Source organism: Phycodurus eques, chromosome 5 (assembly GCF_024500275.1).
Source record: "Phycodurus eques isolate BA_2022a chromosome 5, UOR_Pequ_1.1, whole genome shotgun sequence".
Classification (NCBI taxonomy): domain Eukaryota; kingdom Metazoa; phylum Chordata; class Actinopteri; order Syngnathiformes; family Syngnathidae; genus Phycodurus; species Phycodurus eques.
In genome coordinates, this window is record NC_084529.1 from 23,389,906 (window position 1) to 23,404,372 (window position 14,467).

The following is a 14,467-nucleotide window of genomic DNA, read 5'->3' on the forward strand; positions in this document are numbered from 1 at the left end:
GTCATTGATGTCCAGAGACAAGTTCTTACAAAGAACTTCAATCTCAAATTTTAAGTTAAGCTGCAATGGAACAAACATTTCATCCTTTCTGCATAGCTCTTATATAACTGCAAAGCTACTCAATTATTAATAAATAACAATCAAAAGGGCTAAGCTGTTTTTGATGCTTCTAAGAGCAGTAATATTACCTTGAGGTCATGTTCTTGATGTAGCTCAGCGAGAACATTCATGATGGCCATGGTCCAAGGGTTCTGGGGCCTGAAAACCTACAAAAGACAAATTGAACCATTAAGTGGCGTGGTTGGGCCGCAGAGATCTCTCGCAAACCACATTGCTCACAATGCTTCGCAGACTGGACTCCAAAACTTTGGCCACAAAGGGAACTACGTAAAGGAGCTCCTGCTGGCCTTTCACATAGGCTTCCAGTAGCAGAGACTTAATTTCCAGATCCTGGAAAAATGAATGGGGTGGGGGGGGAAGACATTGAGCCATCTCAAACCATGATTTTTTTTTTTTTTACCTGTGAAAGCCCAAGTGAGATACCAAGGGACTAAATATGTTAAACATCTTACTGTATAGAGAATAGGCTTGTTTTTGGCCAGTGTAATCATGCCCAGCCAGTGGCCCAGGTTCTTCAGCAATGAGCGATCAGAGAAATTGGCAGCAGCCTTGTCAGATGTCAACAAAACCTAATTGGAGGACAAGAGGCAGATTTGATAGTAGGCAACAAACAGTATTTCCAGTAGATTTCTCATAAATATCCAACCTTGATGTTTCTGTACGTCTCCGTGAGGACCATTTTGACAAACTCAGGATTCTTCAGTGTGTCCAGAAAGTTGGAGTAAAGACTGTGAAAATTAGGCTCAATGCTGACACGCTTCATCACCAGATACTGAGACACCCATGGCATGAACTCTTCCTTCACGGTCTCTTTCAACTCCTCTACCTAATTAAAGCAGAGGACTTAGAAAAACCTCTATTGGGGCCAATGACAATTGATATTTTCATCCCTCATTTACCTTTTGTGTCATGTTTGACTGAGAAAGGTTATTGAAGATGAACGCAATCTTCTCCTGAACATTCTCTGGAGGTTCTACAATCCTTTCTGTTTGGTCAGTAGCCACCAGTAGAGTGTCAATATTTGTAGTGTTTATGGAGGGCTGCAAGGAGGAATAACAAGGTGAAGCTTAGTTTACCAACAATTCAGACACAGGTTGTGCTAATCACAAATGTGTCAATATTGACACAGATATACAGTAAACACCCGCTATATTGCAGTTCACTTGCAACCCTGCTATATCGATGATTTTTAAGCAATTTTTAATTGATTTTCACAGTATATAGGTAAGTCCGAATTTTAAGGGTCGCATGCCTTCAGTGTAGTACCTTGTTCTGCCACAACATGCTGTGCAAAACAGTTCTACAATGGCCGACAGGCAAATGCACTGCAAATGGCCATATGGTGCGAAGGAGGAAAAATGAAAAACACAACCAGATTAAAAAAAGAAAGTCGCTGCAAGATAAAAATTCTGCAATCATAGAAACGAAGCAAAAACACAAGCACATAAAACAGCAAAAATAAAAATGCAATCACAGAAAACAGCAAAAGAAAAATAATAAAAAATTGCTTTATGTGTCAGTTTTACAGTAAACTTCAACTGGGATTTATAAATAAACAGCTTGAATCACTTATTTGGAGAAACATGCATGTATTTTAACTTTCTCAAAGTGATGTCATACTATCGTCTCCTGTTTCTTGTCACTTTAAAAGTGGGGTTTAAGTTATTTTCATGAGTTTAAGCGTGTAAACCATGTGGGAGGGGGAAACTATACAAAAATTTTTTTATATGGTTCCAAAATCAGGGATTTTCACCCATCACAGGTGGGTCTGGAATGAATACCCCATAATAAACTTGGTTTTACTATAGGTATTAAGTCAAACTCACAGGCACATCCTTCTTGAAGCTGCTGGGTGTTGGCCTTGTGATGGTAGTGGTTTTAGCAGCCGTGGTAGTGGTCGTAGTGGTTGTGACTAGGGTGCTCGTTTGTCCTGGTTGCGGTGCTTTTGGGACACCGGGTTGCTGTGATTGGGCTTGGGCTTGAACCTGTGCCAGCGCCAGACTGCCTGGGGTGGTGATGGAGCCTTGCATCTTCACCGGGGGGTCCCGTGACTGTTGGCCATACTCAATATACTGCACACACAGGATATTGGAAGATGCAGAGCGTAGGATTTAATCTATCTGTCAATAGCCTCTCCCCACAGACAATGCTAGGCTGTGTAGACTTCAAAGACATTTTGAGATAAATTAAGGAAACCTGGTTACCTCTTGTAAATGGTGGGGAAATTGCAAAAAATGTGCAATTGATGCAAGATGTTGACAATACTGGGGGTAGTCCTTCAATCTAGAAGCATGTAGTATTTACCAATTTTAGCCATACACAACTTGACAGCTGTTGAATAAACAAAATCAACAAACCAGTTTGAATACCTGTTTTTGAACCGGTCTAGGGCAGCGATTCCAAAGTAATACATTTTAGATCCGTATGGTTTTCTTAAGGCTTCAAGCACGTATCGGAGTGCCAGGCCGAGGGCCATGTAGGTGACAAGACCTTTCTCAATGATGCCACCAAACAGGCAGGCCGTGATGTGGAGCTCCTTGTCCGGATATTGGGGGAAGAAGCGGTACTCCTCAAACAAGTTCCGAAGCATACAATTGAACACTTCTCGCTCCCGTTTGATGGTGGAATCTTTGAACCGCTGAAGCATTTCTAGAACCTGAAGGTGGACAATTTTGGAGCACCAGTCCAGGTAAATTAGTTGCACCTTAACAGCCAGCTCTAAATTCAATGAATGTATACAACATAAATAATTAATAAATGCATTTGGCTTCTTACTTCGTCCACAGACATAGTCGGGTGAGGTGGGTGGTTGTAGATGCGCTGGAAGTAACTGTTGGCTTCATCATCTATCTCCTTGCTAAAGTGCTGGTTTGCCTCAGGCCAAACCTGAGAAAGGTCAGCTAGTAGGAGAAAAACATTTTGCAGACTTGAGATGATTTAATGGAAAGTAATGACTTAATATAAGCAAAGCATCAGCCAAGTATTTTTTTCTCGTGTGGAAAGTCACATGTATACAGATGCATTTCAATAAATTAGGACTTCAATTCTTCAAGTGTGGTTTGAGTAGAACTAGTGGACTACCAGCTCCAAGTGGTATGCGAACGAATAAATGTTACAGTGGCTGATTTTTATTTTATTTATTTAAAAAAAAAAAAAAAAAAATTTCAGTACATCAGTTAAGTACAGTTCAGTTGTATTTAACTTTTAAGCACAATACATTATTAAGCTTTAAACGATCAGGGTTTTTGTGGCCCATCAGCGAGTTTAAAGAACCGATAACCGATCTGATCACAAGATGGAACAATGAGTCTATTTAAATGACTTGTTCATTTACTGCATATACTTGTGTACTGTATATGGGTATCTTCAAAAGTATTAATTCTCTAGTCCAGTGATTCCCAACCAGTGTGCCATGGCACATTAGTCTGCCATGAGCAATCTGTAGGTGTGCTGTGGGAAATTATAAAATTTTACTTAACTGCTCAAAAAATTATTCATTTACAAGAAATGTATCTTTATTCCTCTATTTAGGCCAGTGATGCAGAGTGACAGACAGTGACAAGACAGAACACATAAATGCTATTCTATTAGATGGCAGGAAGTACATGCAGTAATTACTGTGCACCTACTTTATGACATTTTTGTTTGTTGTGTGCAGTGAGATTTTCCAATTGTAAAATATGTGCCTTCGCTGAATAAAGGTTGAAAACCACTGCTAGGTAGGTCATGTATTGTAATCAGTCAAGTCAAAGTAACATTACAACATGACAGAAACTTTAGATATGATACAACATAACGCCGGTACAACCATTATTGCTAGTACTAGCTTGCTAGTCTACATAATGTTTTGTTGCCTGCTTGCGAGCCAAATCGTATTAAAGGTACGTGAACATACCTTAAGCAAGCTTTAAATGAAACGTCTCCTGAGCACCGGTGACCACCACCACACGTTCCCCAACCCCATTTTGTTCTTATAATACACACGACTCGATCCACTGTTGTTGTCGTTGCCATGGTAACGAATGTATCCGGTCGCGTTTGAGTTGACAAGATAAAGCCCTGTGATCGTAAAAGAGAGGATGCCGTGGTATCTGAATACAAGATTTTATTGCAGTAGTCTGACATAGTGCAATCGTGAAATACCAAATTTGTCTTGTAGTGCAATCGTGAAATACCAAATTTGTCTTGTAGTCTGATCCAGGCATTACGTGTTGTCTGTCCCACACTGACGACATTTCTTTTCTTTTTTTCTTTTTTTTTATAATAAACTATTGTTTGTCAGATATTTGTAATACGCCAAGACACGCGAGAAGGCTAAAATGCAACTAGCTGCTGGATTCAAATATACTGTACACAATGCAGAGGCGGCGTAAATGTCTTTTGTGGAGCCGGATCGGAGTTATGACAAAACCGATCAGCATAAAATGCTAATTATCAGCAGATACCGATCAGATCGGTGTAAAGTCTATACATTATCAAATATTTTAGAAATATTTTCAAACATTTAAGGTGCAATTTTTATTTAACTCATGTTCAATAGATTTTGTCTCGTTACTTTAGTTTTTTTATTTTCCTATAATTAAACAGCGCTTATGTTCAAACTGTGCATGTTACAGTGGCTTACCATAATAAAGAAAAAAACAGTTTTTGATAAACATTGTTCGAAAAATATTTTTCTGTACTTAAAGTATTCTAGTCTTAATTATAAAATGAACTCTGCCCTAGTGTGAAGACAAAAAAAGGCCACCTGCTCTTGCCTCATTCCCTCTTCACTCTCTGATATCACAGTATCACAAAACACAGAAAAGATGTTAGATAGACACCAGTTGCGTCACAGGAGGAAATAACTGCCTGTTCATCCTTGTATATGACTTCACTTAAGAAAAAAAATTAGGCACTTGTCACCAGCTGCCAACCTGGATGTCTCCTTGCATGGAAGTTTTTAAATTGTCATTTTCAGTCAAAGTGCTTGACCTGCCTCATCTCTTAAAGGTTCACACGTTTCCCGTAACAACTACTGTATTTTAATGTTGGTGATAACGGTGGTACTTTGAGAGAGATATTTTTAGGTGGCACTTGGTGTAAAACATTTGACAACCGCTAAATTAGAATCTAGTGGTAAAGTTTATTTATTGCAGTAGTATTCAAAAAGTGAAACAGATTCACAACACAGTGAAATATTTGTTTAATTTATAATTTTGCTCATTGCTAATGGGGTGGAATCACCATGTCAAATTCGTTAATCCATTCACAATGAAAACAACAGACAAATGCTGGCTTTCTGGAGAGTATGTTTGTTAATATGCAAAAGCATACACTATTTCACTCAGTGAAATAATTCGCCATGGACTCTTTCTACTCGTACACCGATGACAACTTTACACAAGGACAAAACCTTCTGCCAACCTCCCCCCTCAGTCTCAACAGCCTATATGAAATAAAAACCATGACATACAATCTCCTCAAACTATACAGCAGTCAGGTGGGAAGAGTATCCAAATATTGTACTCAAGTAGGAGTAGTTACTTTAGAATAATATGGCAAGTAAAAAGTAGTCATCCAAAAATTTACTTGAGTAAGAAAGTCCTCAATGAAAATCTACCCAAGAATACTTCAGATGTATTATTATTATTTTTTTAAATCAATCAATAAAATTAATAATATATGGGAGTCAACATCTGCCACCATTTAAATTTAAAACTGTCCAAAAAAACAACAACACATGCAATGGGCCCTACAGAAACATCCATCCAACCATTTTCTACCGGTTATCAGAGGTCGGGTGGCGGGGGCTGTAGCTTTAGCACGGGTGCCCAGACTTCCCTCTCCCCAGCCACTTCATCCAGCTCTTCTGGGGGGATCCCGAGGGGTTCCCAGGCCAGCCGAGAGACTAAGTCTCTCCAGCGTGTCCTGGTGGGACGTGCCCGGAACACCTCACCTGGGAGGCGTCCGAATCAGATGCCCCAGCCACCTCATCTGGCTCCTCTCAATGTGGAGGAGCAGCGGCTCTACTCTGAGCCCCTCCTGGATGACAGAGCTTCTCACCCATCTCTAAGGGAGAGCCCAGATACCCTGCGGAGGAAACTAACTTCGGCCACCTGTATCCTACAGAAACATTTGCTTTATTCACTTAAATGACTTTATGAAGCTGTTTGCTGACCAGACAGTGATCGTGTGTGCAACACCATATAAGGCTAATTTTGCCATATCACTGCCAAAACAACAGTAGAAGCATGTGCAACTTACGGTTGTTTTCTCAAGGTAGAAGTGGGCTGAAATAGTTTGGGCAGTCACAATTTAAGAACAGCATGACAAAGCTGTTTTTCAGAATCTGGAAAGTAAACACACTGTTCTCCCCCCCCAAAAGAGTCATTTTGATTGGCTCGCGAATGCTACGTGCTCGGTCATGTGACAGCCTAGTGATGTCTGATTGGCACTACGGGCACCCTATGCGGGAGTCTAAAAATAGACTCACACACGCAGGAATGGATAAATAAAAGTAGCGAACGGGATGTCGATCATTGTTATGGAGTAAAAATATCCATCCTTCACATAAATACTCAAGTAAAAGTAAAAAGTACGGTGCATTTAAAGTACAGTTAATGGAAAATGTTACTCGAGTAAATACAACTGAGTAAATGTAGCGCGTTACTATCCACCTCTGACAGCAGTAAAACAAGCTCATGTTTGTCACCCCAAGACACCAATCGGAAAGGCTGGAGATATGGGACCACAATTTCACCATCCCGAAGGCACACAACCTGGGTGTAATCATGGACTCCAATCTCTCGTTCTATCCACACATCAGTCCCCAAGTCTGCCTTCTTCCATTTCCAAAACATCAGACTGCACCCTTCATTCTTCGACCCAGTTGCTACAGGACTTATCCATGCCTTCACGTCCACCTGTCTTGACTACTGCATTAGTGTCCTGATAGCACCTTTGGCTTGGGTTCCTTGAAAGGCGTTACATAAACTGAAGTCATTAATATTTGGTTGGAGCTCCTTTTGCATGAATTACTGCGATACAGGTAATTAACAATGTTTAACTTTCTCAACATATTCCAATGTGAGATTAAAGTTTTTTATTTATTTATTTATTTATTTTAAGTTCAACCCAACGGGACAAAAAAAAAAAATGTATAGTAAATTTTAAACATCACAGAAGAGTCTTGTTAGCAAAGCCTGACTGAATGAATTTAAAAAATTGCTAAGTTTGTGAAATCAGACTTCAAAATGGTCAAGAATTCAGACATTCTTTCAGCTTGCAGACACTGTGGGCATCTCACTGAGAGCTCTGAAAATCCCGCCTCTCCTGTCAATCAAATACACGTACTTCTCTCATGTACACGTACTTCTCTCATGGCTATTTTCTAGCAACTGAGAGATATCACACGCTTTTACAGGCTGCAGCGAGGCAGCCTCTGAGCAGACAGAATGAGCATGAACCGCTCCGCCAGGACAATTTTCCGTCTTTTGAAATTCAGCGGACAACCCGTTTCTGTGGCCGCCAAATGTTGTTTCATAACCGCCCAAAGCCGTACGACGCTCTCTGGTCCCCCTGGATGAAATGTTCCCTCCTCGGCAAGGGGAAGTTGGCTGTGAGACTAACAGCACTAACGCTGTTGTGCAGGACATCCAGCGGCTTCTTTAACCGCTGGCAATGGGATGCGGATTTAGTCCGTTTCACCGCTACCTCCCAACACAACGTACGTGTGGCAGATGACAAAACACGTTGCCCAAATAACAAAACACAGACTTCAGGGAAGATGTATTTTGTTGTGGGTATAGTTTTATGGCCAATTGCACACTATATTGGTAGAACTTGGTGAAGTTATTTATGAACAAGGAAGTGCAATTCCACTGAATGGAATATGGGGGCTTGGTGTTTACATAGTGAGGTAAACACCCCAGACCTGTTTTTAGCCCTGCTCTAAGCTTCTTAAAAAAGGAAAGGTTAGGTGAAAAAAGTTAAGCCATATCTCAACAACTCATTACTATAATGTATAATGGGACGAGTCTGCATATCGACAGGAAGCGGACCGGCTGGAGCTGTGGTGCGGCCGACACAACTTGCAGCTGTAACTGCAACGCTCATGACTGTAGAGATGATCGCGGACTTCAGGAGGCATCCTTCGCCACAGCTGCCCCTCACGTTGTCTAGCTGCCTTGTGTCAACCGTCGAGACCTTCAAGTTCCTGGGAATTACAGTCTCTCAGGACCTGAAGTGGGCGACCAACATCAACTCCGTCCTCAAAAAGGTCCAGCAGAGGATGTACTTCCTGCGGCTTCTGAGAAAGCACGGCCTGCCACCGGAGCTGCTGAGGCAGTTCTACACAGCGGTCATCGAATCAGTCCTGTGTTCTTCCATCACAGTCTGGTTTGGTGCTGCTACAAAAAAGGACAAACTCCGACTGCAACGGACAATCAAAACTGCTGAAAGGATTGTCGGTACCCCCCTACCCACCATTGAGGACTTGCACGCTGCCAGAACTAAGACAAGAGCATGCAAAATCCTTTCGGACCCTCCGCATCCCGGTCACCAGCTCTTCCAGCTCCTTCCCTCAGGTAGGCGCTACCGATCAATGCAAACTAGAACTAGCAGACATTCCAACAGCTTCTTCACTCTTGCGATCAACTTCTTAAACACCTAACCTACAATTCCTTTACAACATACTGGCAATTTTTTGACTTGAGTTCGTTGTCACATTTCTGTGGGGCCAATTATAAATTTCTCGTGCACTCACTGTAGTTGTCTCGCTACGCTGCACTATTTGCATATACTAGCCACTAATGCCAGAGTAGCATCTGCTCCATTTGCACACTGATTGAAGAGTATCTGCAACATTTGCACAACCAACATTGTCCCAGATTATCGCACTACTCGTCACTTTAAACCGCATACTCTCCTTGAAGTCTCGGCGCCCTTTGCACAATGGTCAGTGCTCCGGACTATTGCAATATTAGTCATTCGAACTGCTCCAAGTGCTCGAGGACTTTGCATCTTTTTGCACAATTGTCAAAAAAAAAAAAAATAATAAAAATGTACCGGCATTACCAAATAACTAGCAACCCTTTAGAGCTCAGTGACTGTTTTTTTTGTTGTCAATGTCTATGTCTCAAAAGTGTTCCCTGTCAATTGACTGTTTGTTGTCATACTAGAGGAGCTCCAACTATCGGAGACAAATTCCTTGTGTTTTTGGACATACTTGGCAAATAAAGATGATTCTGATTCTTAAGTCTTTACACATTTTCAGCACTTCAAACATTTAATGTATTTCGAAACAAAACACGAAAATGAGTTTGTTGCACTTTGAAATCAATTACTACAATTGTAAAATGCTTTAAATTTTCAAATCCATTTTATGAATTTAAGGAATATAAATTCAACTTTTTGAACTACCAAATGAACTTCTCCACAATATTCTAATTTATTGAGATGTCACTGTATACTTGCAAATTCAACAGTAATACGACTAAAGTGGGGGTGTCAGCTTAAGCAGACAAGGAATGGAAGACTGGCCTGTATTTCCTCTACAAAATATTTGAAAGGTTAAATGACATTTCATCTAGGGCTGATAAGCCCAAGATAAAAGAAATTGGTCTTGTACACCATATTTGTCAAGAAGACAATGTCCCTCTAAAATATAGGTTTGCAAATGAAGCCATAATGTGACAATTGCAGAGGAAATACAGTGTTGAGCAGCGCAGGGCGGGGCTCTCAGTCACACCACTACCACCGCCACTTACAGGCCTTCATCTTACTCTGCTGGAAGGTAGGTGGGTTCAGGCTTGGTGTGCTCATTTTCCTGGTGCCAAATGGATCAGTGCTTACTGCTGGCATTCCAAGACTAGAACCAATACCGGTGCCGATGCCCGAGCCCAAGGGACCTGGAAGAAACGGTTTTATTTCACAACCTGCTGTAAACTACAGCCTTTTTAGGTATCAACCTAGCCATGTTTAGAATGAGGAAATTACTTCCATTGCTTATATTAAAGGAAAACATTTTTAAAAAGCACAGTACCAGAGTCCATACCAGGGAGCTGCGAGGACAAGCTGCCAATACCCCCAAATGGTGTGCTTGGATTGGTGTTTGAGAGTGGTGGAAATGCCTTTGCTGGCGATTGGGGATTACTGAACGCTGAACTAAGGGAGGTGGGGAAACCCTGCATGCTCTGAGTGTGGGAGGTGGCCGTGCCACCCAGGTTCAAGGAGCCCATGCCTGTAAGAGGGTCCATCTAACAGAAGCAAAAGAGAGGATGTTAGATTGATGAGGTAGGAAGTGGGTCAGCTAATATAGTGCATTGATTCATTGTGTAAGTTCCAGACCCACCTGAGATAGATGTAAATGTGTGATAGCGCATAAGAAACTTTTCATAAAGTTTAAGCCTTAAAACACCCCTCACAACAATATGACTTTTCAAAGACAAATTTATTTAAAGGCAAACAAACATTCGCAAGAAAACGGATTGTATTTAATAAAAAAAATCTCTCTTATGCAAGCCGAAAAAAAATACCACAGTGTAATCACATTTAAAAACTTTTTAAACGCATTGTAAAAAGCAACAGCAGGTATTTACTTTAATGCTAAAAAAAACAACTGAAATAATCTTATTTTGGTTAAAAAGCAGCAACGCCACATAAAACATGAAAAACAGCAAGTACGACAGTAACCGAGCATGACATGTACCTGGTAAGTATAGGTGATAAAAGCAATTTCTTGCATCAAGAATATGATTGTTGAAGAATATGTAAAGGATGTGTCATTAAAGCTAGATACCTGAACAGGGGAAATGGCATCCAGGCTGCTGGTGCTCGGAGCCCGACCTTTAGGCATGACTCCAGGTGGTGGCTGCCGGGCTTTGTTCATAACATTGCTGCAGTTTGCAACCATGGTCAGGATAGTCTCGGAAAGCTCTTGCGAAACACTCCTGAGGGATCGATCAAAAACCATTTCAGTTAGGAATGTTGCAATAAAAAAAATTTAAAAAACATACTAGGACTGCAAACTAATGATTATTAGTGAGGTGTGTGTGTTGTGGCGCAGGTGTAGCAATGGCGACCTGGAATAAGTTAGCGGGTCAAAGAGTGTCCTCTGCAAGAATTGTGCAAAATGTGCAGTACAGTGTTGCAAACAGATTTACAACAAAAAGACTGCAGAAGAGTAGAGTGCCCGCTATCTTGAACTAGGAGTGCCGCGATGGTCCAGTCATTCATTTCTATTGAGACTTTGGGGCATGAGCACACATACACTAAAATTAATTTAAAAAAACTTACAAATATATATATTTTTTTTTATTTTAAGCGATTTTCATACAGTTTGTTTTGTTGCAAACATCAGATGTGGCTACGATACAAAAAATAAATATTCATTGAAAATCACTCAAAAATTGTTACTTTAAAGGAAATTGTAAGTTGAAAAACAGTCATGTATCCAATATGTTTGAGAAACAAACACACACACAGTACGGAAAGGATTCAGACCCACTAAAATTTTTCAATTATATTGCAGCCATTTGCGAAAATAATTTGTTCCATTTTTCTCTCATTAATGTACACACAGCACCCCACATTGACAGAAAAAACTGAATTGTTGAAATGTTTGCTGATTTATTAAAAAAAGAAAACTGAAATATCACACAGCCATAAGTATTCAGACCCTTTGCTCAGTATTTAGTAAAAGCTAACACAGCTATAAGTCTTTTTGGGAATGATGCAACAAGTTTTTCACACCTATATTTGGGGATCCTCTGCCATTCTTCCTTGCAGATCCTAAATTGTATTGTAAATTGTACGTGTGGTGTGTGTAATATTGGATACAGGTGACTGTTTTTCAACTTACAATGTCCTTTAAAGTAAAAATTTTTTGAGTGATTTTCAATACATTTGTTTTGGTATCGCAGCGGGTCTGAATACTTTCCGTACCTATTATACACATTTACAGTCATCTCCAAAAGTATTGGAACAGCAAGGTCAATTCTTTTGTTTTTGTTGTATACTGAAGGCATTTGGGTTTTAGATCAAAAGATTAATAGGAGACAAAAGTTCAGAATTCCAGATTTTATTTCATGGTATTTGCATCTAGATGTGTTAAACAACTCAGGACAGAGCACCTTTTATTTGAAGCCGCCCACTTTTCCAATTAGAAAGTATTGGAACAGGTGCGGCCCTTTGATTGCTTAAACAGAAACTTGTTTTTGGCTTTGGGTTTCACCTGTGAAAACTGCATTTGCTGTAAAGTAAATGAAGACCAGAGAGCTGTCTATGGGAGAAATAATTCAAAATTAACTAATTATTGCACCATTAGGATGACTAGTTGTAATAGTGGGAGCCCTACACTTTCAGACAAACCCCAAGCCACAAGCAGCATGTCTGCAGTGGAAATTCTCCTCACAGGTGAAAAAGGTCCACCAGCAGTTTTTTTTCTTAAAGTTAATATGATATACTGGTAATATGTTAACATTCAGCTGTCAGCGTAAAGTTGTGTGGACACATTACAGCCGTTGGGCAGTTTGTGAGCATATATGGGCCAGGTGTGACCTGCACCATCAGCACGAGTCATGAGTTAGCGAGAGGTTTGTCATGGGCCGCCGGAGCAGTGAAGTTAATCAAAATGTGCAGTATGACGTTTGACCTTCATGGGGCACTAGACTACCAACAGCCTCTGGAGTGTGGAAGAGGAAAAGTGCTCCACAGGAAAATCATGCGTAGATCTAAATTTGTCAGAGAACGCCCACATTTTGGGTGGTTTGAGCAGGTTAACCTGCACAATAGCAGCCCTGCCAGACTAAGTAAAAATTTATTTTCATGCCCAGTTATACTGTATTACTGTACATCTATTAGAGCATTCTGAACACTAAGTATTTGTTTTATCATCATTTTACATTAGCAGATAGCTAACAGTTCCTCAGAGATGAACTTTGCTTGCTTTAAGCAGTTTATTGACACTCCAGTTGAAGTTTACCGTAAAAAGGCTTGAATAAAGCGTTCTCGCATCGCAGTTTGAGTTAAAATATGCATTTTGCGCTACAAAAAAACATTGTAAGGCAAAACTGCGAACCTGTTTTATCGCAGAGACGGTCGCGACGACGGAAGCATGCAGGAGCGTATGTGATAACGCGCTTATGTCACTGATGCGTGGGAAGTAGAAAGTTATTCGGTTGAAGGAGCGGGAACAGATAGGACAAAACCTGTCTGACACACTATCTGTCTGACACACTATATACGAGCCTTTATATGACAGGGGACAAATGTATTTGGCAACCGATTCAGTGCGGCTGCCATTCATGTTTACGTGTTTAGGGACACTAAACGGGAGAGAATGTGTTCTTTGTTCTAAAAATTCTTATCAGAATGCTTTAGTTAAAAACACTAAGAACACACTGTCATAATATGGATTTTTTTGTAATAAGACTAGATTAGATATTTTTTTCATATCGTCAGCCAGAGCTGTTAGGAATGCAAAGTTAATGTCCTATCGCCATCGTCCCTGTCACTGTGTTGCGTGTTTTTGTTTTGAGATCGTATTTTCTCTTTTGCATTCATAATTGCTCTTTAACCAAGCAGAAATATAGTTTAACCAAGTACTTGATTGTTCCATAGAATTTTCAGTAGGATACTCGAGAACTAAAATATTCTTTAGCTGCAGCCCGACATTCAACTCCTCAGTTATATTGTTAGCTGCAGCCCTATATTCAACTCCACCATTATATTGTTGGATTTTCATTATTTAATAAAACCCTTGCTTCGGATCCCTGTGCGATTGACCTGCAAAAAATTGCCCCTCAAAATTCAAAAGTTGCTCCTCTAATGAATCAATTATTAGCAAACCTGCTCCTCAGAAAAAAATATTTCTAGTTTTGTGTTAAACTAAAAAAATGACATTGTATACTTAAAAACAACACACTTCATTGAAAGACAGGAGCCTCTCACCCAGCGCAAGACTGAAGACAGGCCAGCATGGTGGCTAAGGTCTCTGGAGGCAACTGAGAGCTTTTAGGCTGGTCCTTGTCTAGGGCCAGACCCCCCATAATGGATGGGCATCGCCTCTTCAGGAATGTGACGCAAGCTTGGATAAAAGGTTCCTGATCCAGACAAAACACAAAATTACTTTCACACAGGTTACATAGAGGGTGTGCTTAAAACATTAACATTGAGACATACCCCGTGCTCTCTAATTTTGTCAGTCAACCATTTATCAAGTTTGAGGTATTCACGGCGAGAGGCAAGTGCAGCAAGGTCAATAACAAAGGCAAATGGAGTACCATTCAGCAGCATCGAGAGAGACTGAAGAACAAACAAAATCATATTGGCTTATGGGTAAACATAACAAACCAATCACCAACAT

At 40.4% G+C, this 14,467-nt stretch overlaps 1 protein-coding gene across 10 annotated transcripts in view; it reads right to left on the reverse strand.

The window, feature by feature from the left end:
- The window catches only part of cnot1 (CCR4-NOT transcription complex, subunit 1), a 56,571-nt gene that overhangs the window by 21,662 nt on the left and 20,442 nt on the right, over positions 1–14,467 (reverse strand). For 3 of the 10 annotated variants that reach the window (XM_061678181.1, XM_061678179.1, XM_061678180.1), the window contains exons 15-29: positions 14,284–14,406; positions 14,053–14,204; positions 10,901–11,051; positions 10,145–10,358; positions 9,870–10,010; positions 2,896–3,020; positions 2,490–2,776; positions 2,325–2,403; positions 1,947–2,201; positions 1,020–1,160; positions 767–946; positions 573–689; positions 340–450; positions 189–266; positions 1–60 (exon numbers count right to left, since the gene is read on the reverse strand). The exon at positions 1–60 is cut by the window's left edge and continues 118 nt beyond it. In XM_061678181.1, coding sequence (XP_061534165.1) covers positions 1–60; positions 189–266; positions 340–450; positions 573–689; positions 767–946; positions 1,020–1,160; positions 1,947–2,201; positions 2,325–2,403; positions 2,490–2,776; positions 2,896–3,020; positions 9,870–10,010; positions 10,145–10,358; positions 10,901–11,051; positions 14,053–14,204; positions 14,284–14,406 — 2,214 coding nt within the window. The remainder of the gene's footprint in view (positions 61–188; positions 267–339; positions 451–572; positions 690–766; positions 947–1,019; positions 1,161–1,946; positions 2,202–2,324; positions 2,404–2,489; positions 2,777–2,895; positions 3,021–9,869; positions 10,011–10,144; positions 10,359–10,900; positions 11,052–14,052; positions 14,205–14,283; positions 14,407–14,467) is intronic. The other 7 variants (XM_061678187.1, XM_061678186.1, XM_061678185.1 and 4 more) reach the window with 6 other exon arrangements.